At 36.2% G+C, this 26,292-nt stretch overlaps 1 protein-coding gene across 4 annotated transcripts in view; it reads right to left on the bottom strand.

The window, feature by feature from the left end:
* LOC150074890 (uncharacterized) overlaps window positions 1-26,292 on the bottom strand; it is a 618,385-nt gene that overhangs the window by 249,488 nt on the left and 342,605 nt on the right. For all 4 annotated transcript variants that reach the window (XM_090389408.1, XM_090389412.1, XM_090389409.1 and 1 more), the window contains 2 exons: window positions 22,771-22,867; window positions 12,343-12,627 (listed from right to left, as the gene is read on the bottom strand). In XM_090389408.1, the coding sequence (XP_090245534.1) occupies window positions 12,343-12,627; window positions 22,771-22,867 (382 nt within the window). The remainder of the gene's footprint in view (window positions 1-12,342; window positions 12,628-22,770; window positions 22,868-26,292) is intronic.

The raw sequence follows: 26,292 nt of genomic DNA, 5'->3' as shown, positions 1-26,292 counted from the left end.
TGGCTGATGCTATATAAAATCTTGCTTTCTTACATCATGTGCTTTTACTAATGCTAACACCAAGCTATTATTTACACTTCGTTTGTTCAGACAATAGTACCAAAATTCTTGCAATGTGGTGCTCTTTTATGATTCTTCCACTGCTATGGACACTCTTCAGACAGAAAAAAATAAGCAAGAGGCAAATGTAGAATAATTTGCAATAAAAATGGATATAAGTCCTTACTCCAACAATACCCTGGTTTCCACAAAGTGATGGCAATCAAGAAGTATTATAGATCACGTGTGATCTCTCTTTCTCTCTCTCTCTCCACCCACACACACACACACACACACGGTGATTCAGGAGAAATAGTAAATATTTCGGGAGGTTATAATATCGATTATTTGGAATAAAAAAAGTTCATATAAACATGTGTCCAATTCCCAATGGATATGGAGATACAGCTTTTCGAAACTGGTGTGCAGTTCCCTGAATCAGATGTGACCAAGAAGCAGTTATAGCCTGATGCTGTTAGAAGTGTTGTTAAGATTGCTGCACATCTTCACACATGCTGAATATGCTGATATGGTGTTTGTCTACAGTATTTGCGGTGTAAGTGCTACTGCTGCTTGTAGAGAATACGGTCGATGTTTTCCTAACCGCAGAATACTGGATTCAAGAGCGTTTACACCGAACTACACAAGACTGGTGCAGTTCCCAATGCTCATATTTCTACTGAATGTGCAAATGAACAAAATGTGGTTGAAATAGAGAAGACAAGAGTATGTTGAACATTACATGAGCACGGCTTGTATCCATTTCACATACAGCGTGTGCAACATCTTCATCCAGGAGACGACACCCAGCAATTGAAATTTTATTGGTGGGTAAATGCTAACTGCCGATTAATTCCATTAATAGTGTTCAGCGATGAAGCCACTTTCACCTGTGACGGTATCAACACAACACCCGTAACTCTCATGGGTGCTCAGACAAAAATCCACATGCCACTGTAGAAACAAATTTTCAATATCGCTTCTGTGTGGTGCGGTATCATCGATAATCAGTTGATTGGGCCTGTTGTGTTACAAAATCGTCTTACAGGGCCCTTACGTAGAATTTCTTCAAAACAAACTTCCACTACTATTGGAACATGTTCCCATGGCTACAAGGATTGTTAGGTACTTTCAGCATGACAGAGCTCCTGCACATTATACCCACCTGGTGATACAATATCTAAATCGAACTTTCCCCGAATGATGGATCAGCTGCAGTGGTCCCGTTTCAGACCTCACTCCATTAGATTTTTCTTTGTAGGGAGGGATGAAACGTGCAGTATACAAATAAAAGGTGAAAACAAGAGATGAATTGCTCACTCACACAGGCGCCTCCGTAGCCAGGTGGGAAGGAGCAGCAGTGCGTAGCACACGCTTCTTGATTAGACCGGGGTTCGAGCCCGTCACCACCAAATACGGAGGATGCGGAAAGGTCAGCGAATGACCACCGCATATTCCCGGAGCAATATGGCCTTAGTTGCTAATGCTCCTAAAAACCAAATAACAACAACAGCTCACTCACATTTTGGATACTGCTGCCCTCATAAAGGAACGCCAAGACAACCTCAAAAGAACAACATGTCATATTACCACAACATTTGCAAAGTGCATTAAGGTTGGTGGTAGGATTTTTGAACATTTATTGTAAACTAAAAATTGTCAATTATTTGTGTTTGTATCAATCAAAAAGTCAAATTCAAACAATAAGTCATTTATCATCCTTTAATACCTCTCATAATGGCTTTGTGCACAAAAGTTTCTAACAGTTGTATCTCCGTACCCATTGAGAATTGGACACATTGATATGAACTTTTTTACTCAGAATAATCGATACTAGAAGCTCCCAAAACACCCTGTATTTTGGGAGCTTATAGCCCCAAAATACAGGGTGTTTTGGGGCAATAAGCCCCATATATATATGTATGTTTTAATAAATGACAGTTAGGCATGAAGATGGAAATGTAAATTACACAGAATGCCAAAAGCTAAAAGGAAAAGGATAGCAAAAATATTGAGAAATTGTAGGTGCGAAAAGGGAAAAAGAATGTGATTATCCTAAATGTTATGATGAATTAAGTAAAATTATAAAGTAGCATTGTAAGACCAATTAGAGGAGTGATCTGTAAAGTAAAAATGATAAATTAATAAAACTATTGGTAGCTGGCACCAGATAAGGGTGGGTGAATTTGGCTAAATTTCAAAATATGGGGATAGAGCAAATATGCAATAAAATCTGATATTAGCAAAAGTAAATATTGATACATGAACAGGTATTTCTTGAGGGGGGACTACACCTGATCATGAATCAAGGAATACGTTTCTACTTGTCCATAACTGTAGAAGAGAAGAGAAGAATAAATCAAGTGGGATCGAAAGGGGAAAGCAGTATAACTCTTAAAAAGTATGGACCAGATAGTCCGAACGTAGCGTATGCTATATAAACTAAATTACAAAAAAATAAAAATTAAAACGAGTTGTATATTGTAAAAATAAAAAATAAATAACCGAGAACAAATTCAGGTAGGAAATTAAGTTTGGTGAATATGATTTAGTAGAATTTGTAAAAACAATTTGGAGCAGGCATTTGGTATAAGGCTAGGGAGTGAACTGGCGATACGGAAGGGATAAAAGTGCATCTGAATAAATAAAGGCAAAGATAGCGAGAGATTAAGGATAGTAGGAATAGTCGTATCACCCTCAAATTGCACTAGTAGCTTTACAAACGAGAAAATTTTATATATATATATTTTAAAGGAAGCAACAGTTTAAGATATTATTAATAATAAAAATAATAATAATGGATTATGGACCTGGGACACTGCTACAAGCAGAAAGTACCCAACGACCATAATTTCTACATAAGTTACTAGTTGTGAATGGCAATGTGCTAACATTACGGTACTAGTAACACTAATTAGGAACAACAAAGGGTGAACGGAACAGAAATCGCTATCACGGTAAAAAGAAGGGAGCTAAGATAAAAGAGAAGTAATAAGGAATAATAAGAATTAATATGAATAACTTAGTGCTGTTCGTCCTGTGACCTCAGCACCTTTCTCGAGGGCTAGCCGCCGAAATCAAAGGAGGAAACGGAAATAAGTGGGTATAGCCTCTGTTTCTGACATGAAATTCACGTGAAAAGTAGGTAAAGTTTGTTTAAGGTAGGTAAAGTCAGTTAAAATAATTTTTTAAATTTAATTTTAATCAAGTGGCGTGCATATATTTCATGGCTGACCCAACAGAGGCTGGAAGTAAAGATTAAAATAATAACAAGAATAAAAAGCAAAAAATGGGATAACTTACTGGGGTCGTGGCATTCTGTACTGTTGTGCAGAAATAAAATGCTTAGACTGAATGTGGGCTACGGTATATGGTATATGCTGGCGGCCCCCTGGTGTAAGAAATCGGGAAAATCTTAAAATTAAATAAATTATTTAATTAGGTTGGGCTAGTTACCCCATGTGTTGCAGGTTGGAGATGTATTCAAATAAATTAAAATAAATTAAGTTAGTGAAGTAGCAAATTAGTAAATTAAAATTAATTACACTAATTTTGTTACAAATGTATAAAGAGGTTAAACGTTTGAAGGAATGCGTCCCAGGATAGAAAGGAATAATAGGCTAGCAAAGTAGAGGTAAATAGTCGCTGAACTTTGTATAGGGAGGAAAGTGTTTTAAAGCAGAAAAGGAGCATCTCAGGTATTGCGTTCGGTAAACTAATGGCCGCACAAGAAATAAAAATATAGGGGTAGGAAAGCATAAAGCGTACTGAAGAAGACAAAAAGATGGTGCTAGGGCAGTTTGGGGTTGCTATACCCGTTCCTATAGTAGGACCCTGAACATAGTTCTGTGAGCATCCTTCAGGTGTCTATGTATGGTATATGAAGATAAAAAATAAGAAGTAGATAAATAAAATAATAATACATATGTACAAGCCTAGCAGTTATGGAATATCAGTTAGACGTGATATTATTGATATCAATAGTACAGTTAATCAATTTTATCAATAGTACAGTTAATCAATGTCATTAGAATTGAGTTCAGTATTTAAGGTGTGAAAATAAAAAGCTTTACATATGAAAGCATAGTTACTAGTGGCTTTGTCAATGGGGATAATAATAAATTGGTCATGTAGCTCTGATAATTGTTTTTTAATTATGGATATATTACAGTTGATAGTGGTTAGTGGGGATCCGTGAGGAGGTAAGGCTTTGTAATTATTTATTAGATTTGATGACATAGTGTTTATCCATGTTAAGAAAGCTTCAATCGGGTGTGTTGTATTTATAGGCAAATATGAATCAGTAATTAAGGAGGTCATTATATAATTAATCCTTACCATGGGCATATTATAACTGGTAACCTGGAGATTATACTTTACCAGGAACTGAGAAACATTCTTTCTTATGGATACAAATTCAGGTTGTTTAAAAAAAAAAAAACAGCCTAACCACATTCAAAAAAGAGTTACATAATGATCTTAGCATTAGTAGAGGCATTTGATGCAAGAAAGAAAGCTTATGCTGCATCAACCAAGAAGGGGAAAAAAAAAAAAAAAAAAAACACACTCCCATTTCACCCCTCCGTTCGTACCTGTCTAGCTCGGCCTTAAATTTATTTAGGCTATCAACTTCCACAACAAAGGATGGAATTCTGTTCCACCAACCAACTACCCACTGACTAAAGGCAAACTTCCGCACATCTATCTTACAACTGTCTTTCCTCAATTTCAATTTATGCCCTCTCAGGTGATTATTCTGAGCAAGAGGAAGAATCCCATCAGCACTGAGCATGTTCAAACCATTCAAGGCTTTATACACCTCAATCAGATCACCTCACCGGTGCCTAGTCTCCAGACACTGTAATTTGCAAAACTTAAGCCTTTCTTCGTAAGAGCAACCCATTGTTCCATTCACTAATCTTGTTGCCCTTCTCTGTACCCGTTCAAACAGCTCTACATCTTTCTTAAAATGAGGCCTCCAGACCTGTATACAGTACTCACGGCGTGGCCTGACCATTGCCTTATACAAGGGGATAATCACCTCCTTATCGCTGTTGGAAAAATTCCTGTATATCATTCACAAGACATCATGAGCTACTCTTGCAGACCGTCTGCACTGCTCAGAAAACTTCATATCTGCCTGCACAATTACCCCCAGGTACCACTGTCAGTGCAGTACCACAGAGTTGATACGTTACTCTGGGGTTACTGCTTCCCATATGTAGTACTTTACACTTGTCAAGGTTAAACTTCATTTGCCATCTCTCAGCCCATCTGCTCAACTTTTCTAGATTCTGTTGCAGCAGCGTACTGTCATTAGTGTCCTTAACAACCCTACCAACCATCGTATTATCTGCAAACTTGGACATTAAGCTTGATATACCATCATCAATATCATTTATAAATACAGAAAATAACAATGGACCCAACACTGAACTCTGAAGGTCTCCACTAATAACATTAGTCCATGATGAGCAGTATCCATTGATTACCACTCTCTGTCCTCTCCCACTCACCATTCCTTTATCCATAGCAGCAGTTTGTCTCCAATGCCACACTGCTCCAATTATATCAAAAGTATAATTGGAGCAATGTGATATATGTAACTTTGATATATGATATCAAAGTTACTCCCCACATCCAGTTCCTTTGTGACCACATCATAGTATCCAATCAAATTGGTCAGGCAAGACTTTCCTTTAACAAAACCATGCTGTGTCTTTGCTATAACTGGTCTTGTCTAGATGATCCTGCAGTGCTTCTTTAACCAGTGCCTCCATTAATTTCCCTGGAACAGAAGTTAAACTAACAGGTCGATAATTACTTGTGTCTCCTTTTGATCCTCCTTTGTGGATTGGGATCACATTTGCACATCTCCAGTCCATGGGGTACCTCCCCTGAGTCCAGGGAAGCTCTCATAATTATGGCTAAGGGTTTGCTTACTTCTGTTGCTGCCTCCTTTAATATAACTGGATAGATCCCATCCACCCCAGGTGCCTTTCTTATGTTTATCTTCAACAATTTGTCCTCCACTTTACTCTCAGTTATTACAAGATTATCTAGCTTACTGCCAGAGTTTAATACACCTCTGGCATTCCCTTCCCTGAATAACTCCTCATGTGTGAATGTAGATGCAAAATACTCATTTAGTTTGTTATCCACCTGAGCAGGATCATCAACAGTAGAACCATCAATATTCAGTAGACCAATCTGATTCATCCCTTTCCTTCTAAGAGTTTACATAGGTAAAGAATTCTTTGCATCCTTTGCCTGCCTAATCTCCTTTGGGGCTTGGTTACAGACCAGCTTATATCTATCATAGGTTTCCGTGTCACTCATTAATTTATATGTATCCCATGCATTTTTCTTCTCTGCCACATGTCTCATTAGTTCATCTGACATCCATTTAGGCCTAAACCTTGAACAATATTTCTTAGTTGGTATATAGAGCCTAGTAGCTTCCAAGATAAATTCTTTGAATGCTTCCCATTTTGAATTTGCTGTTGGTAACATCATCAGTTGGTCCCACCGTACAGAATTTAAATACTGTCTCAGACCACCGTAGTCACCTTTACGAAAACAAAAACCCTTCCCTTTATCCCTGATGGTAGTTACCTTTTTGAGTAAGTCCCACTTGAGCACACTGTGATTGTTGCCACCCAGTGGTTCCTTTATCTGCAGATTCTTAATGCAAGAAGAATCATTACTGATAATCAGATCAAGATTATTACTTCCTCTAGTTGCCTCCCGAACATGCTGATGTAGAAAACAATCATCCAATAAATCCACAAAAGCCTTGCTAGTGTGTGTGACCAACCCACAAATTCTAGTCAATATCTGAGAAATTAAAATCCCCCATTATCAGACTTTCTGATTTACTGGCCCACTCTATTTCCCTGTAGAGTTCCTTATTATACTCATCAGAGTCATTAGGTCTATAACCCACTCCTACTCTCAATTTTGATCTCCCAATGCTTATGTCATGCCAAACTGACTCAACACTGCACTGTCCAGCAATGTCGACTGGCTTCACTTTCTTGGATTTTATGTGTTTCTTAACTAATAGCATAACTCCTCCTCCCTTCCTATCCATCCTTCCTGTACACATTGTACTCCCCAAATTCCAGTTCTGCATTCATTATATCTGTGTGACATCACGTCTCTGATATTCCAACAATATCTTCCTTTGATGTTTTGAGCAATACCTCAAATTCATCAAATTTGTTTACCAAACTCCTAGAACTGGTGTATACGCAAGTATACACCTCCTTAACTACTGCTTCATGCTTGCCTATAAATACAACACACCGATTGAAGCTTTCTTAACATGGATAAACACTATGTCATCAAATCTAATAAATAATTACAAAGCCTTACCTCCTCACGGATCCCCACTAACCACTATCAACTGTAATATATCCATAATTAAAAAACAATTATCAGAGCAACATGACCAATTTATTATTATCCCCATTGACAAAGCCACTAGTAACTATGCTTTCATATGTAAAGCTTTTTACTTTCATACATTAAATACTGAACTCGATTCTAGTGACACATACAAGCCAGTGACAAACAATAGCAATATCATAACAAAAAAGCTAATAGCCATCATCAAAAAACTAAAACTTAGTATTAATAATTATAGTTTTCCATACATATAAAGCATGCCAAAGTTCCATAAGAATCCAATAGGCTTCAGATTCATTACTTCATGTAAGAACAGTTATGCATGCAAACCTGGAAAAAGCTTAGAGCAACTACTGAAACCGATCATTAACATCTTGCCTGACAGCAAGATAATCAACAACAATATCCCTTAAAATGTAAGGCATTTATAAGCAGATATAAGATATCTGCTTATAAATGCCTTACATAGTAATAATATATCCCATATACAAACCTTTGACTTCAATAACCTATGTACAAGCATAGTTGAAACCAATTTGAAGCTTGTCCTAAACAACCTGTATAATAGATACAAACATAGAATAGACTGCAAACCTATATATTGGAATAATCTGCTCAATTTTTGAATCTCCAACATCTACATTTTCAACTGAAAAACAGTTTACCGACAAACCATAATTACCCCTATGGGCAGCCCAGCGAGCTGTATCATTGCCAATCTATACTTATACTGGTTCGAAACATCACTACCTCAAGATATCTGCATATTCAGATATATTGATGATTTATTTGTAGCAAATTGCCCCAACTTCATACAAAACCTTGCCAATATATACCTGACTGAGCTCACACTAGAAAAAACCAATGATAATAACAAGGCTGCTAATTACTGGGATTTAGATGACCTCAACAACCCCTACCTCATTGTCAATATATATAATAAGTGCGACACCTTTAACTTTAATATATTCAGCTTCACGCACTGGCATTCAAATATTTCCAAAAAAGTACATGCCAACATCATCTTTTCACAAATCATCAGAATAGCCACGATATGCAAAAACAAACAACTGATACTGAGCAACATCAGAAACCTGTACAGCTAGCTTCTAAACAACCAGTTTCCAGCAGCCTACTTCTATTACCACATCAAAAAAGCTCTCGGTATAATCAAATATAAAAAATTTATTAACTGTACTATTTATAACAATAATATCATGGTTAACCCTGGGGCTCACATTTGGTGAGTATGGGCTTGGCACACCCAGGGTCCTGAGCTGGATATCATCATTCTTCTCTTTCTTGGTGATTCCCTTGTACTTCTCTCTCTCTCTCTTGGGGTAACTTGGAAATTTTTTTTTTAGCTGGTGCAGCATAAGCCTCAGGCTTCCTTGCACTATATGGCTAGTAGTAATAATAATAATAATAATAATAACTGATATTCCATAACTGCTAGGCTTGTACATATGTATAGTCAATACTCCCAGCCTCTTTGGGGGGGTCTTACAATCGAAGTAAACTTGTACCCCCCGATTGGCTATCTATAGAAGTATTCTTTTCCCATTTATATATTATTATTTTATTCATCTATTTCTTATTTTTTATCTTCATACACCATACATAAACACCTGAACATAGCTCACAGAACTATGTTCAGGGTCCCACTATAGGAACAGGTATAGCAACCCCAAACTGCCCTAGCACCAACTTTTTGTCTTCTTCAGTACACTTTATGCTTTCCTACCCCCTATATTTTTATTTCTTGTGAGCCATTAGTTTACTGAATGCAATACCTGAGATGCTCCTTTTCTGCTTTAAAACACTTTCCTCCCTATACAAAGTTCAGCGACTATTTACCGCTACTTTGCTAGCCTATTATTTCTTTCTATCCTGGGACGCATTCCTTCAAACATTTAACCTCTTTATACATTCGTAACAAAATTGGTTTAATTAATTTTAATTTACTAATTTGCTACTTCACTATCTTAATTTATTTGAATACATCTCCAACCTGCAACACATGGGGTAACTAGCCCAACTTAATTAAATAACTTATTTAATTTTAAAATTTTCCCGATTTCTTACACCAGGGGGCCGCCAGCATATACCATAGCCCACATTCAGTCTAAGCATTTTTTTTCTGCACAACAGTACAGAATGCCACGACCCCAGTAAGTTATCCCATTTCTTGTTTTTTATTCTTGTTATTCTTTTAATCTTTACTTCCAGCCTCTGTTGGGTCAGCCATGAAATATATGCGCGCCACATGATTAAAATTAAATTTAAAAAATTATTTTAACTGACTTTACCTACCTTAAACAAAATTTACCTACTTTTCACGTGTATTTCATGTCAGAAACAGAGGTTATACCCACTTATTGCCGTTTCCTCCTTTGATTTCGGCGGCTAGCTCTCGAAAAAGGCGCTGAGGTCACAGGACGAACAGCACTAAGTTATTCGTATTAATTCTTATTATTCCTTATTACTTCTCTTTTATCTTAGCTCCCTTCTTTGTTCACCGTGATACCGATTTCTGTTCCGTTCGCCCTTTGTTCTCCATAATTAGTGTTACTAGTACCGTAATGTTAGCACATTGCCCTTCACAACTATTAACTTATATAAGATCACAAATGAAAAATCTTTGACCATTCTGTTATTTGTAATGGTGAAGCAGCAACATGAAGTAGTAGGAATTGTGGTACTTGTTTTGTACCATGAAGTTTGTCAGTCAAGCATAAAATAAAACTTGCATTTCACTAAAAACCTCAAATTTTATATTGTATTTAAAATGACAATAAACATATGGAGGGGAAAAAAATCATAGCTTTCCAGGAGCTGAAAGATGTGACTCAGTAATAAGAATAGTAAAAACTTATATAAGAATATTAAAAAATTCAAACTTGATAGTATAAACCAGAGCTGTTATGCTCAATACAAAGGGTACTAGGAAAGTTTTGCAATATGACGCAACAATGAATCACAGGAAGCTGCTTGTTGCTGCATGTTGAGACATGTTCATACGTGCATAGTAGCCGCTGCGCCAAGTCGATGGGCTCAGTTATTCATTAGTAGTGAGAGTGTAAAGTGCTTGCGATGGCATCGTGGTCACGAAATGAGATAAGGACAGTTTTGCGGTATAATTTCGTGCGTGGTTTAACCATAGACCAGTGCTTAGAAGAAATGACTCTTGCACTAGATGATGATTGTCCACATCGTACAACGATATTCAGGTGGTATAGAGAATTCCAAAGGGGAAATTTCACTCTGGAGGATTCTGAGAGGCCGGGAAGGCCACGAACGTCAGTTACGGAGGAAAACGTTACTGCTGTGAGGAAAATGCTTGACGAAAACAGGCGAGTGACCTACCAACAGATAGAGGATACTTTGGGCCTAAATGCACCAGCAATTCGTTCGATTCTGCAAGATCATTTGCACGTGAAGAAACTTTGTTCTCTCTGGATGCCGCATCAACTGACTGAAGAGCAGATGACACGACGTGTGACTTGGTGCCGGGAGATGTTAAAAAAGTTTGATAAGGGACAATCTCGGTATGTGAACAACATCGTGACAGGTGACGAGACTTGGCTGTACTATTACGATCTGCCGACCAAGGCTCAAAACAACGTTTGGGTCTTTGATGATGACGACACACCCGTAATTGTCAGAAAATCCCGATCTGTAAAGAAGAAAATGATAGCTGTATTTTTCAAATCGAGTGGAATTGTGGAACGTGTCGTTTTGGACACGCAGAAGACAGTCACAGCTAAGTGGTATACTGAACAATGCCTGCCTAAAGTCATTGGATCTATGAAGAACCTGCGGCCAAAGTCAAGAATGGACACCTGGTACCTCCATCACGATAATGCTGCAGCTCACCGCGCCAAAGCCTGCACCGAATATTTGACCACGACAGGACTGAAACTTCTCGAGCACCCTCCCTACAGTCCAGACCTTGCTCCCTGCGACTTTGCACTGTTCCCGCATGTGAAAATGAAGCTAAAAAGGAGGCGGTTTTCCAGTGATGAGGACCTTCTACGGGCTTGGGACAACGAGTGTGCTCTACTCCCTAGTGAAACTTGGCAGAACTGGTTTAAAGATTGGTTTCGGAGGATGGAGAGGTGTATTGAATGTAGAGGAAATTACTTTGAAAAAATTAAATAAACAAAGCTGTATTGCAAAACTTTCCTAGTACCCTTTGTACATTTTACGTTGATCTCAATAATTGTAAAAGAATAAGAGAAGTTTACCTCAACATGATAAGTAGACACTTCCGTATGACTCTCCAGAAATTATATACGTAGACACTTCCATATGGTATTTTCCAGAAATTAAAATGAATATAACATTACAGTAAAAAATTAAATTGAAAACAATTAAAAAAAATCAATTGAACACAATTAAAAATTAAGAAAAAAATTAACTTAAGTAAAAAAATTAAGATTTTAAGGTAAATTATAAATTAGGAAGTAAAATTGTTTTGCATAATTTACATTAAATTCTTGAAGTTAATTTTTTACTTAATTTTTAATTGCATTCAATTGGTTTTTTAATTGTGTTCAATTGATTTGTTTAATTATTTCAATTTAATTTTTTACTGTAATGTTATATTTGTTTTAATTTCTGGAGAGTATCATATGGAAGTGTTCTACGTACCATATTGAGGTAAACTTCTCTTATTGTTTTACAAATAAATTCAAATTATGAAAAATTTAAACGTCAACTCCACTGCGCTACATGTCACTACAAATAATTCCTAACCTCACTCAATACTACACTAAGTATCTTTAAATTCACAGCATACTCATCAAATTCATATACTCTTTTTAATAGCAAAACTCATTAAATTCACATTCTCATTTCTAATAGCATTCATTAAATTCACAGCATTCTAACCTGGCAGCTCGTAAATACATCATGAGATCACAGTCAGGAACACCAGGTGTCCATCGAAGTTCTTCCAGTGCTTCGCACCTTTCTGGCATTTCGTGAGGTAAAACGTTTGGCCGATACTCGGGTAGGCGTGCCTGGTGGCTAGGCCCAACCCGTATTTCACCCTGCGTACTCGCCAGCCTGCGTGTTTCAGGGTTATACCCCAACACGTAAAAAAATGTGTCCTGCTTTGGATGAAAATCTTTTGCAGCAAAAATATCAGTAAAATGTAGTACTTTGCACCTTCCCCTAATAGTAAAAACAAATAAATGGAAGAATCAATTAAAGGCAGAAATAATACTAAGGTTTTTTTTTTTTTTTTTAAATCAAGCACCATTCATTAATTACAAACAAATTAAACTCATAAAAATACAATTAAACTTCTAATACATATGAAAATTATACATTCTATACCTCTCCATGCCAATGCAATGACTGTGAAAAAATAGGTTAGGTGAAAAAACAGAATAGGATAAAAAGCTTTTAGCTCCATTGTCTTTAATTTAGATGTTATGATTATCAGTATCTTGTGAGATAAAAAGCCAGTTTATTAGTGAAAAAAAAAAAGCTCACTGTGACATGAGACCAACTAACTTGACACAAAGTGAAATAATACTGAGTTAACAGGGGTTGTTGTTGTTGTTGTGGTGGTGTTTTTTTTTTGGTGCAAGGGCAACTTAGGCCATATTGCACCTCCCAAATCAATTGACTACATACGGGAACTGCTTGTACAGCAGTTAAAAACGATCATACACTTTAATTTGTTTTAAATAGAGAAATAATTCAGAGAGATTTGCTTCTTTGCCTATGATGCTATTGAGAGACAAAGGTTGTTGCAGATCTGAGATTGAACTAAAAGCCATTCGTCGGGCGTTGTTAAACAAGCTACATTCGACAAGTATATGTTTTACTGTAAGTGGCTGTGAGCAGTTTGCACATTGAGGAGGATCATTCCCTGTAAGCAGATAGAGATGTGTGAGGTGAGTGTGACCTATTCGGATTCTGGCTAAGATTACTTCTTCTTTTCTATTTTTACGAAGGCTAGAAGTCCATAATTGTGGTTCAGATTTTATTTGAAATAGCTTGTTATTTGTTTGCATTTTCCACAGAAGCGTCCATTGTTCCATGCATGTTTTCTGAATTTTGTGTCTGTAATCAGGATATGGGACTAGATCATTTGTTGAGGCTATATTCGAAGGATGCTTTGCAGCATCATCTGCACATTCATTTCCTGGAATACCACTGTGGCCTGGGACCCAAGAAAAGATGACAGTTTGTTTATGCTCATGAAGCTGCATCAGCTTATGTTTTATGAGTTTTAATAAAGGATTGGTAGGTGAGGAAATACCTTTCAAAGCTAAAATAGCACTTTGTGAATCAGTATATACTATACTTTTATTTATTGACAGCAGTGAGATATTTTCAAGAGCAAGCTTAATGGCATGAAGCTCAGCTGTATAACTGCTACATTCGACTGGAAGTGAAAATGAGATAGTTGAATTAGGGAAGACAGCAGCTGCACCCACTTGATTGTCAGACTTTGAACCATCAGTATAGATCTTGGTGAATTCGGGGTACTTTTGTGTATGAGCATAATGTAGTTGTTGGATGTTAATATTTGCTATGGAACTTTTACCCCATTGCTCAAGGTATTCATGAGAAGAAAATGTGAGAGTAGACCATGGGGGATCTGGATCTTTTGATTCTTTGAGGATATTATCGAATTGGATGTTCCAGCTTTCTGCTAGAATCTGCAGTCTGATACCAGCAGGCTGAATTGTTCTGAGTTTATTTCTATAGTGAGGTTTCCACAGAGGATCATGCAGGACTGGCCAAACAGGATGAGTAGGCAGGCTTTTAATTTTAGCTGAGTAATTCATCAGTAACATTTTTCTTCTGATGCTAAGTGGAGGTTCGTGAGCTTCAACGTAAAGACTTTGAACCGGTGATGTTCTGTATGCACCTAGGGCTATCCTAAGAGACGAATGTTGGATGGGCGCAAGACGCGCTAAGGTGCTTTCCCTAGCTGAGTCATAAACAGGTGCTCCGTAGTCTAGCCGAGATCTAATTAGGGACTTATACAAGTGGAGCAGGGTACAGCGATCTGCACCCCAAGATGTACTGGAGATTACCCGGAGTATATTCATTTTCCTTGCGCAAGAGGTTCTTAGATATTTTATGTGCTCCTGGAAATTTAATTTCTTATCAAAAATTAGCCCTAGGAGCCGAATACTGTTCACGATTGGTATAGGGTGATTGGCCAAGTGCAACTCAGGTTCAGGATGCATTCTGTGCTTTGTGCAGAAATGTATGGCTGTTGATTTGTGGCTTGACAGTCTGTATCCATTTTGTGCCATCCATAATTCGATGTTGTTTATGGATATTTGTAGATGTCTCTCGATATAGTTCATATTCTGGGAATGGCAGGATATGGTAAGGTCATCCGCATAGAGATATGAGTCAACGGTGTTTGGAATGCAGTTTGTAATATTGTTTATTCGTAGTGAGAACAGAGTGGCACTAAGAACAGACCCCTGTGGGACTCCTTCTTCTTGTATATATGTTTGAGATAAAACCTGCCGGTACTTAACTTGGAAAGACCTGTGTCGAAGAAAGCTTTGAATAAAATATGGTAAGTGCCCTCTCATATGAATAGAATGGAGATCTCTTAGGATGCCGTATCGCCATGTGGTATCGAAAGCCTTCTCTATATCAAGGCATATCATGACGAGATGTTGATTTCTGATAAATGCATTTCTTATGTTGGATTCGGCTTTGGTCATGAGGTCTAGGGATGATCTATTCTTTCGGAAACCAAACTGATTATTACTGATTATGTTTTGGGATTCAAGATACCATGTGAGACGATGGTGAACCATTTTTTCCAAAGTCTTACTCAAGCAGCTGGTAAGAGAAATTGGTCTATAATTGTGCGGAATCGAGTGATCTTTTCCAGGTTTCGGTATAGCTATTATATAAGAATGTTGCCAGGAGGTCGGGAATATATGTTCTGAGAATATCCGATTGTAAAATTTAAGCAATAAAGATAGTGATTTCTGATTGAGATGTTGAAGCATTATATAGTAAATTCCGTCAGGGCCAGGGGCACTGTTTCTTGAGGTATACATAACTTCTTTCAGTTCAGAAATTGTTAATGGTTGGTTATAGGGTAAATGGCAGTTAGCTTTGAAGTTCAGTTTCCTTTTCTCTATTCCGGCTTTAATTTTTTGGAAAGACTGTTGATATGCACTTGAGGCAGATAATTCACAGAACACAGTTCCTAAGGCATTGGCAATCTCTCCAGGAGAAAAGATCTCCTTCCCATTCCAGTTAATAATAGGAGAAGGTGGTACATGATATTTTCCACTTAGCTTCTTTATTTTTTCCCAGATTATTCGGGTATCAGTATCTTTGTTGATTGAGGAGGCGAATTTTACCCATGAATCTTTTTTGGCCTTTCGCCGGATGAAACGAGCTTTGGCTCTCAGTTTCTTGTAGTTAATAAGGTTGGCAGTGGTGGGATATTTGCGGAAGGTATTCCATGCTGTATTTTTTTCCTTTTTCGCTTTATTGCAATCACCATTCCACCAGTGATTGATATGTCGATGGTTTCTTATTTGAGACTTCGGGATGGCTGCTGTTGCAGCTGTTAGTATCTGCTTTGTAATATATTCGGTGGCAGCGTCAATAGGAAAAGACGTAATGATATCCTCATCAAAAGATACATGATTGGTAAATTTTGTCCAGTTTGCTTTGGAAAATTTCCATTGAGTTTTTGTTTGTGTTTGTCTGAAATGGGTGGATTGAATGCTACAAATCAGCGGAAAGTGATCGCTGTTTAGAGGATTGTCGTGTACTGTCCACTCTATGGTTGGGAACAGGATCGGAGAGCAGATTGAGAGATCGATAGCAGTGCTTGATCCAGTAGGAAAATGGATGTAGGTGGGTAAGCCAGTGTTCAACAGTGTCAGATTCTCTCTATCAAGTAGCATTTCAATAAGTTCGCCACGTCCATCTGATACCAGTGAACCACACAATGGATGATGTCCATTAAAATCGCCTAATAGACAGATCGGAGATGGTAATTGAGAAATAAGGTTTTCCAGATCCTGAAATGTGCATGGATGGTTTGGCGGAAGATATATCGAGACCACTGTCAATGTGATATCCATAACTATACGCGTTGCAACAGCTTCTAATGGTGTTTTCAAAGGAATGTGCCTGGAAGGGACTCTTGATTCCACAAGTACAGCTACTCCTCCATGAGGACTGTTAGTTTCAGATCGATCTTTTCTGAAGATGGTATAATTTTTGACTGAAACTGAGATTTTTGGTGTTAAATTTGTTTCTTGTAAGCACATAGCAGCGGGTTTGAAATGGTGAATTAATTCATAAATATCGTCAATACTGCTGCGAAAACCTCTGCAATTCCACTGTATGATCTGTTCCATTATTTAGTTCTGTGGGTGGAAGTTGAGTCTGTCTGTTTTTTGTGGGTGGCTTGTTTACCTCTTTCGAGTTTTGATTTTTCTTTTTTTAAAAAATTAGGGCGTTCTGAGTCATTTCTTTCTTCCATATCTCCATCTGCATGTATTTCAAGCAGATCCTGATTAGTTATGTCATCAGTGTCCATGCTTGATATGTGAGATTGCTTTGCCTCAACAGGATCTGATTTCTGTAAATTATCTACTGCTTGACAACGGGGAGGTCTCTGGGATGGAACTGTTAGTGGTGTATTACTGCATTGGTCTACTACGTTTGGTGGAGATGGATGTTCAATAGATAGGACTAACCGAGCCCAGTTGGAGATCGATGTGTCTGGAGGAATGGTCACTTCAGTCTGACATGCTACTGATTGGTGACTGTGTGTAGCAGTAGCATAGGTGTGTTTTGGCATACTTAATTTTACTTGTTTTCTTGCCTCTTGATAGGAAACCTTATTTTCAATTTTATATTTTTGTATTTTTTTCCCCAACTTCCAGAGGTCGCAGTCTTTGGAATAAGCGGGATGGTTGCCTTTGCAATTCGGACACTGTGGAGTTGGTGCCTTACATTCTGTTTGTGTATGTGTTTTACACCCACAGTTTGCACAAGTTGCATCTCCACGGCATGCTATCTGGGAATGGCCAAATTTCTGGCATTTAAAACATCTTAGAGGGTTCGGGATATAGGGCCGAACGCGACAGTTTAAATATCCTGCCTTGACTGAAGATGGTAGATTTGGAGAACAATGTTAAAATTATACTCCGGGTAGGGACTAAATTGCCATCTTTTCGGATCATGATCCTTTTTGCTTGAGTGACGTTTTGTTCTTTAACTTCTTGAACTATTTCATCTTCGGGGACATTCAATAAATCCCATTCAGTGATCACTCCCTTTGAAGAATTGAGGGTGGTGTGTGGTGTGATTTGAACTGGGATTCCACTCAAGGATGTCAGACGTAGTAGTAGCTCAGAATGTCTAGAATTCGTGGTCTCTATTAACAAATCTCCAGATTGAAGACGTTTCACCATTTTTGGTGAACCTGCAGCATGTTCTAGGCATCTCTGAATGGTGAAGGGGGAGAGCTTGCCGACAGGTTGCGTTGACAGAGAATGTATAATCAGGAAGGCTGGTAATTCCTGTCTGCCAGTGTCTTTCTTCATTCTCTTTGAGATAGAGGAGTCATGGTCAGTGTCGTGTGTCTCATTTAATTGAGAGCTCTTCGGCTCTAAGCGTGGAAAATCACTTGTTTCCATCTCTGCTCCTTTTAGCCCCGGGGGTTGTCTTATCCCCCAGGTTACCGGCCCCGCCACCAGTGACCAAGCGGTTGTAGAAGTTAGTTGTTTGTTATTAGTAAAATATATATACTAAATAAAGAAAGGTTGTTTTCCTTTCTGTGTTCTTACTTAATACTTTAAGCACAGAACAACTGGAAGTAAATTAAATAGAAAAAGACACTAGAAATCAAATAAAACTTTTTCTTTAATAAGAGCACTCTATAAATCACTGAGAAAATCGCTTGTCACTAACGCTTGGCACTCGGGGCCGTTAACAGGGGAGCCTCAACTCCATTCTACTCAACTGGCATATCCTGCACAATGAAAAACCACACACACGTTTTTTTTTTGTTCACATTCTCACATTTACAGGACTGTTATTAGTTTAGGCTAAATTTTCCATGTGAAAATCCTAGAGTACTGCAGGTAATCCTAAAACATGAACCAACATAAGTAAGAATCAGTATATAAGAAGCATAATCCACACATGGATGACAGACTTCGTAGACCTCTGTAATAAAAAAATGGTTATATGATTCTTGGTGCAATCTCATACTATACCCACCAGCTTACTTATTGAAGGCCTAAAGTAGCAGAAACATAACTGAACTTCACAGAAAAGTTGTGTTCCTCTGACCAACAATGTAATATGAGTAGCTTCCTTTGGAATTATGGCAGCTCCCTGGAGGGATTTTAAAAGTGCAGCTTTTAAAGGGATTTACAAACTGGCCAAAGTCAGCAGAACAGGTCAAACCTAATGACAATAAATTAATGTTTCCAGTTCAGTTGCTGAATAATCTCCTATCAATAATTGCAGCACCAAGCTGCAGAGTCTACATTAACACATTAAAAATGTGAGACTGCTATGATCCTTCTACACTTTTTTTTGGCCAGTACAGGAAAAGCCCATTACTTCCTTGCACTATATGATTATTACTATCATATACTTTGTCAAGGAGTTCAAGTATACTTCTGAGTAATGCATATTTAAAAAATTCATCACATATCATAATTCTATTCCCCTCAATGAAACAACTACACAAGCATATCTGCAGAATGGGGAGGATACAACAAAAAAATAAAAATAATAATAATTTTAATCTGATTTGTTGCTCCAGCACCATCTGAACATCATGTCTGGACTTTTCCTATAAATTAATAATAACTAATTAATGCTGTCACATACTACACAACAGGTAAATTACTCATCTCACCATAAAATGCAATACTGTATTTTAAATCCACCCACCATACTTTCCATATCTAGCCCCATTCGATTTACACCTATTCTCAAAACTAAAAACCAAGTTGTCTGGAAAGAAATTGGGGTCAGGTGGAACAGTATGTGACAGACTAAATATGAGGAAAGCCACTTGAGGAATGTCAGCTTTTAAGTGCATAGTGCTAATTTGATAGGACTGCAATTCAAAAATCAATATAGCCGCATATTTGAAAAATAATAAAGGTCACAAAAAATGAGAAGACACCAAATTATCATAAAACTTCTAATTCAATCAGAAGAATTTGCAGCTTTGCTACTCAGCTCATTTTCCCTATGATTTCGATTCTATTTATCTTAATGAATGTTGTTGTTGCTGCTATGTTACAGGTTTATTGGCAGAAAGCCACCCTCCGGCAAACTGCCTGTTAATGACTTATTTGTAACTAGTTTTTCAATATTATGATGATTAGAAACATGAAGTAGTGAAACAGTTCATCAAGACCTGCACCATTACCAAGAAAAGAGAGGTAGAGCTGGATTTCTAGATATTTGATTGTTGACGATATTCATTTTTATTGTTAGCTGGGACTGGCAAAATTAATACTCAGAAAAGCTCGCTCTCTCTCTCTCTCTCTCTCATAAGTAACAAGTTAGTTAATGTACACAGTGTGTTACAGGCACTTAGCAAGTAGTAATAATTCATGATTTATAATGAAGTCAACCCATCAACATGAAAGTTTGTTCAAAGTTTCCTAAAATATTCTAAGTAACCAATGAAAAGAATCAGAGCTCCTTTTCCAAATTTAAAAACATATTTCTGTACGGAAACTGAGGAGGGAATGCTCTGAAATCAGAACTAACTTAGAATCATCCTATGGGCCAACAGAATATTTCTGGAAAATTTGGCAACAATACACATTTTTCTTGTTTGTTGAATAATGTGAAAACATATACATTCGTGCTGATTTTTGTGTGTGCATGTGGGGAGGGACGAGGGCTATGAAATCATAACTGGACCTGAAATTTTCCCAAAGACGCACAATATAGGTTCAAATTTGGCTCCGTTCTAACTTTTTTGTTCTAGGGTAATACACGAAATATACTTTAATTTTTATAAATAGATTTCTATGGTTGGGAAGTGGGTGGGGGAAGCTATGATTGAATGCAAATAAGTGGAATGCATTGGCATTCCACTTATTTGCATTAAATTATTTACAGATTGTCGTCTATTCACTGAACTATTAATTTATTTCAGAACTTCTATGAATTTTGGACACAGGACTACTAAGAACTCTGTATGCAGATCACTTTACTGTCATTTTAAAGTAAAATCAGTTAGAAATGAACCCTTCCTTCAGAAACCTGTCTAATAACAAAAGAAAGTGTCTCTCGATTCAGAAAAAAAGTCGAAATTATTCGTGAGTTAGAATGTGGTGCGAAAAATGTTGAAATGGGTAATAAGTTTACTTTGTTCTCTTCAATGGTATTGACATTGTGGAAGAATAAACATGTTTACATATCGGCACTGGAAAAGAATGTAACTGAAAAAAAAAAAAAAAAAATTAGAAAGCGTGAGGTAACAGATGTGAGGTGGAGAAAGCAAACCCTCAAAGCAAAAATGTTCCTCAATGCCTCATATACATATACATGTATACATATATATATATATATATATATACACACACACCTTCATCAAGATGAAGCTGTTCACAATTGAGACTTCTAATAACGATTGAACGAATAACTTGAACAGTAATAGTCAACTCTGTCAACTGCTCCCATATTTTTTGTATATTCACAAATAGCAACTGGCTTCTCAATCTGTAACCTTTCCTTCTTTTACCTTTCTTGTTATGACCAGTTTCGGTACCATAGAAAGGATAAGCACAGTTCTTTTTGTCTTTTCATGCCAGCACTTGAACTGTATCCTCCTTTTGGAAACCAACAACCATGTTTTTCAAATTTCTTTGTCATCATGATCTCTAGGGGTAAACCTTTCCTCTTTCCCATAACAGTGCCCATTAGGTGTATATTCAGTTTATGTAGTTTTTCTGCTAGTTGAATACTAGTGTAAAATCAGTCAGTGAACAAATGAAATTCGTTTCTCTCACGAAGAATTTTTTTTGGATGACATGAAGTCACACCAGCAATTTCTTTATCACAAATTTAGACACATACACCAACCGTTTATAACTGATTGAATAATGAAATAAAATAAAATAAAATGAAATGATAAAAAAAAAAAAAAAAAAAAAAAAGACTAAAATAATATTTGCAAAAAACTTTCTTTATCAGAAAGGCCTTTTTTGAGATGTTGACGCTACGACTAAACACTTTCTGGAAGAGTGTACATAGATAGTGGACACTAAAAACAAAGAAAAACTACAGTCATTGGCTGTTAACAATTGAATGTAAATATTCAATTAGTTTGTGAAAGTATTTGTGAAGTATAAATAAAAGGAAGTTTGATAATTACACCAGAAGAATGGGAAAACAAGCTATAAAAATTGGCAAAACAGAAAGGTGCATCTCACAGGACAGACACAGGACCGAACAGTAATTTTACAATGGTGCATGAGAGAAGACTGGACCAAAAAGGGTTAATGATGATTTAGAATGCAAAATGTTGAAGCCTATAATACTCTATTACTGTATGTCAGTTGTAGATTGTTGATACCAGACTGGCATTTCTGCAGCTTACAATTTAGGAAATACATGTGAAAGAAGGTTGTTCCAGAAAATGGAAGTAGAAAGAAAGAATAAAGAAACATTGCAATCTACAGGACATACTCATTTTGGTAAGCAGCAGAAGCATCTTCAGAGGGTAGCAGCAAACTGACTAGAAATCTTTATGTCTGTAGTTAATAAATTAGCCAATGGGGGGAAAAAATAGAATAGATAAAAAGAACTGAAGAATCTGATCATTTATTTTCTTTTCCTAAGGTAGCTAGAGGTCTCTCAACAGTATTCTTTCGAACAGCCATGGCATGTTCGAAAGAGCTTTGACGATTCATTATGTTCTCTAATTATGAAATCAGATTATTCATGCACAGATTATTAATAGATTAGATCTATCATTAACATATTCAGACCAGCAACTTGGATAACAGCACTTGCTGGAAGTCACATGAAATTATACAAGATATTGCCACTTTGAGCATCATTCTGGTCCTACAACAGAAGTTTCTCAAATTTGTAATACAGAATAGTTTCATGTGCAAATAAAGGTGGGGGGAGGATTTAAAAATGATACCCATGTGACTAGTACTAAGTTAAGAGTGATACTAGCTGTTTGAGTTTTATAAATTTAAATTCACAAATATCACTTAACTATGAAATTCAAACTTCACAATAAGAAAAATTCGTTTTCGAAAATAAGCATTCTCTGATTTTACTATGTAAAAATCTCACCTCAGTGAAGAAACAGGGTATGTATCTGTTGCATCAGATATAAAAAGTTCCCTTGTTTTGACTAGTGGATCCTGACAAACAAGATCTTTGCCTGAGACTGAAACAAAATACACAAAAAACAGTGCTACACAATGCATAAGATCTAAAAATATAACGAATCTAATCATGTAAACTGAATTTTTACACAATAATAGAATTATATATAAGTACCATGTTTCTATATTTCTATATTTTTATTTTTAACTATATAGCCTAATATTAGTGCGCGACCATGGCCTAAAAAGGGAACCAAACAGCCACCATAACTAGCGAAGTCATACTTAATCTAAAATTAACATAACAAATCAAGAGTATCATGAGGCCGTTACTGCATAAAGCTTACATTGAAAGGCACGTCAACTAGGGGCTAGCGCCTCTCAATATATGCTATCAGTAACAACATGAGCCATCTGTTTCTGCAAGTTATATCCAAGTCACTCATTAATATATACCAAATATAGTATATAAAATAGCTGAAAGGTCAATTTTGAATTATTTAAATTTTAAGTTATGATAAGATTTAAGTCAAGTTAAAAGTTATAGATAGCATAATATGCTAAACTTGCCGAATATGACTTACACAATAAAAATTTTATGAACAGCTGTCTGGCAAAATATAACTGCTAGCCCTACAGACAGCTTTACTCTTACAATATTTACACAAGTGTTTCTGTTTGTGTACACACACATATTAAAAGTAATTTTCAAAATAATATACATAATGAGGAAATAATAAAAACTGGCACAAAACACTATTCAAATCTATAATCTATCAATATCTATTATACAACTGAATAATTATATTATTGTCAGTAAAAGTAAATAAAGGGTCATTATAAAGTCCTAGTGCAGTTTTAAAGTTTCATAACTTCTGTTCTATACATGATAAAATCAATCTGTAAAAAGGGGAAGGGAAAGAATTTATTACAGTTTTACATACATTTATCATTGGGATTGTTAATTCTCAACGTGTCCACCGTCATTACGTATACAAACTGAGATACGATTCTGAAGTTCTACAAATATGTTTTGCAGTTGATTTTCAGTAAGACCCTGAATCACATTAGTTTTCCTAGTCTGAAGATTGTCTAAACAGTGAGGTTTTCTTGAATAAACAATAGTCTTCACATGTCCCCATAGAAAAAAAATCCAATGGGCTCGCTTCTGGTGAACGTGGTGGCCAAGACGTCGGTCCACCTCTTCCAATCCAACTGTTAGGAAAATTTTCATTCTCATTTTGAGAGCAAATTTTCATTTGCTCTCAGTGTTAAGCAGTTTCTGAATGAAAATTTTCCTAACAGATGGATTGGAAGAGGTGGACCGCTGTCTTGGCCACCACGTTCACCAGATTTGAGCCCATTGGATTTTTTTTGAAAATTTTCATTCAGAAACTGCTTAACACTAAGAGCAAAGTGACAAGGATCTTGCTGAAACACTATCACTTATAAGTCCTAAATGTGTTAGTTCAGGAATAAGGTAATTCTGCAGCATTTCCAAATAACTCTCCCTATTAACAATCCATCCTTGGCCTTCCAGATCATGGTTTATCATTGATGGAACCTGTTTCTTTAAATATTTTCATCCAGTTAGTTATGGAATTGCTGTGTGGTGTAACTTTATTGTAATGTGTTCTAAATCTTTTTTGTACTTGATTACAAACTTTAACTCGGCCAATCACAGCACACAATTAACCTTCTCTTCTACTGAAGCCATTTGGTCAAGCCTAATTCTGCAAAAAATAATAATAAAAATTTTGCTAAACTACAATAAAATAAATGAAACACCCTTAGTACATACTAAACTTCACTAAATTACATTTCTAATGATTTTACAAATTGATTTTATAGAATGGAATTTATTAAAATTTAAAACTGCACAAGGGCTTTATAATGACTCTGTATATACAAAAGTACAAGCATCTACATCAGCAAGTACTCAACGAAAATACACAGTACTTTTTTTTTATATACAGCAGAGCGTCGAAAATCCGAAAGAGCCAGCATTTATTATTTTTTTTATGCTGGTGCCATAAAATAATTGCAGTAAGCACTGGTTCTTGAAATCACATTTGTGAATTGAATTTTGATTCTATTAAATGGCAATTCTAATAAGCAAAAATCAGAGGAATATTATCCACAGCTATAAAATGAAAATATAAAGCACAAATTCACACCTTTTTTTCTTTACCAATTAACAGAAATAAATGATACGCAAAAAATCTGAAGAATATTATCCACAGGTTAGCAAAATAAAAATAAATTTAAGTTTACATAAACTGTTATTCAACACACCTTGTAATCTGATATTTCCATTCACTGACATTTTTTGGGGGTTGTAAAATCAAAACAGTAACAAAAAGAGTCAGTAGAAAATAAAGAACATGGCATGCAGAAATTACAACTAACATGATACATGCAAATGAGATATGGAGTAAAAAGATTCTGAACAGAGTTTTATTTAACCGTACTGTAGTTTTCTTCTTCTTTTAAAAAGAAGCAGAAATTGTTAATAATTGAATCAAGATTGAGATTTTAAACAGACCTTCAAAGGGTCTTGTAGAAAAATTTTACGAGGTTAAAAAGTCAACCATAACAGACATTAAAAACAACAATGAAAAAATTTTAAAAGTTTGCATTGAAATGTGATTCAGATGGTGCAAAAAAAAGAGAAAAACTATGAGAACAACTAATGATCCATCAATCCCTCAAAGATGCCATTTATTTGTGGTTAACACAGAGACAAAGTTTTGGAGAATCCATATCTGGACCTTGTTGTGTTGAAAGGTGCTAGGATTTTAACAAAAAAATTATGCGGTCCCTTAGATTTTAAAGCCAGTACATTATTTTTAATTCTAAACTTACTAAAAAACTTGGGTTAAAATTTATAAGCAGGTGCCCCTTCCAATTGATTGTTATGAGTAGCAGTGATTGACATGCCTAGTCCATTATGGTTAGGTCTCAGTTAGGGTGTTTAATCTCCCCCCAATGCTGTTTTAAAATCAGGAACTCTTTTTCCAATTTTATAACAGCAGTGGGGGGGGGGGGGAATCCTAACATAACCATAGCAGGTTAGGCATGTCAATCGTTGCTACTGGCAATGATCAATCAGAAGAGGTGCCTGCTTGTGAACATTAACCCTTTTTTTTTTTTTTTTTTTTTTTTTTTTTGAGTTTCCAGAACAGTGTTTTTGATAAGTTTGAAATTCAAAACAAAATCGTAAGTCCGAACTACCTCCAGTCCCAATTAGTTCGGATTATCGATACTCTACTGTGTATATATATATATATATTGAGTTTAATATTTATGTTTAACCATTGTTGCCTAGGGTCCGGTTAGTTCATGGATTGCTTCGGGTTTTTAAACGACAGGACGGCCTCTACATTTTAACATTATTTCTTTACTGCATAACAATGGATGTAATGTTATATATATATATATATATATATATATATATATATATATATATATATATATATATATTTTA

Source organism: Mastigoproctus giganteus, unplaced genomic scaffold (genome assembly GCF_048544385.1).
Source record: "Mastigoproctus giganteus isolate SK-2022 unplaced genomic scaffold, ASM4854438v1 scaffold_16, whole genome shotgun sequence".
NCBI classification, from domain to species: domain Eukaryota; kingdom Metazoa; phylum Arthropoda; class Arachnida; order Uropygi; family Thelyphonidae; genus Mastigoproctus; species Mastigoproctus giganteus.
This window is presented reverse-complemented; position numbering and strand designations above follow the sequence as displayed.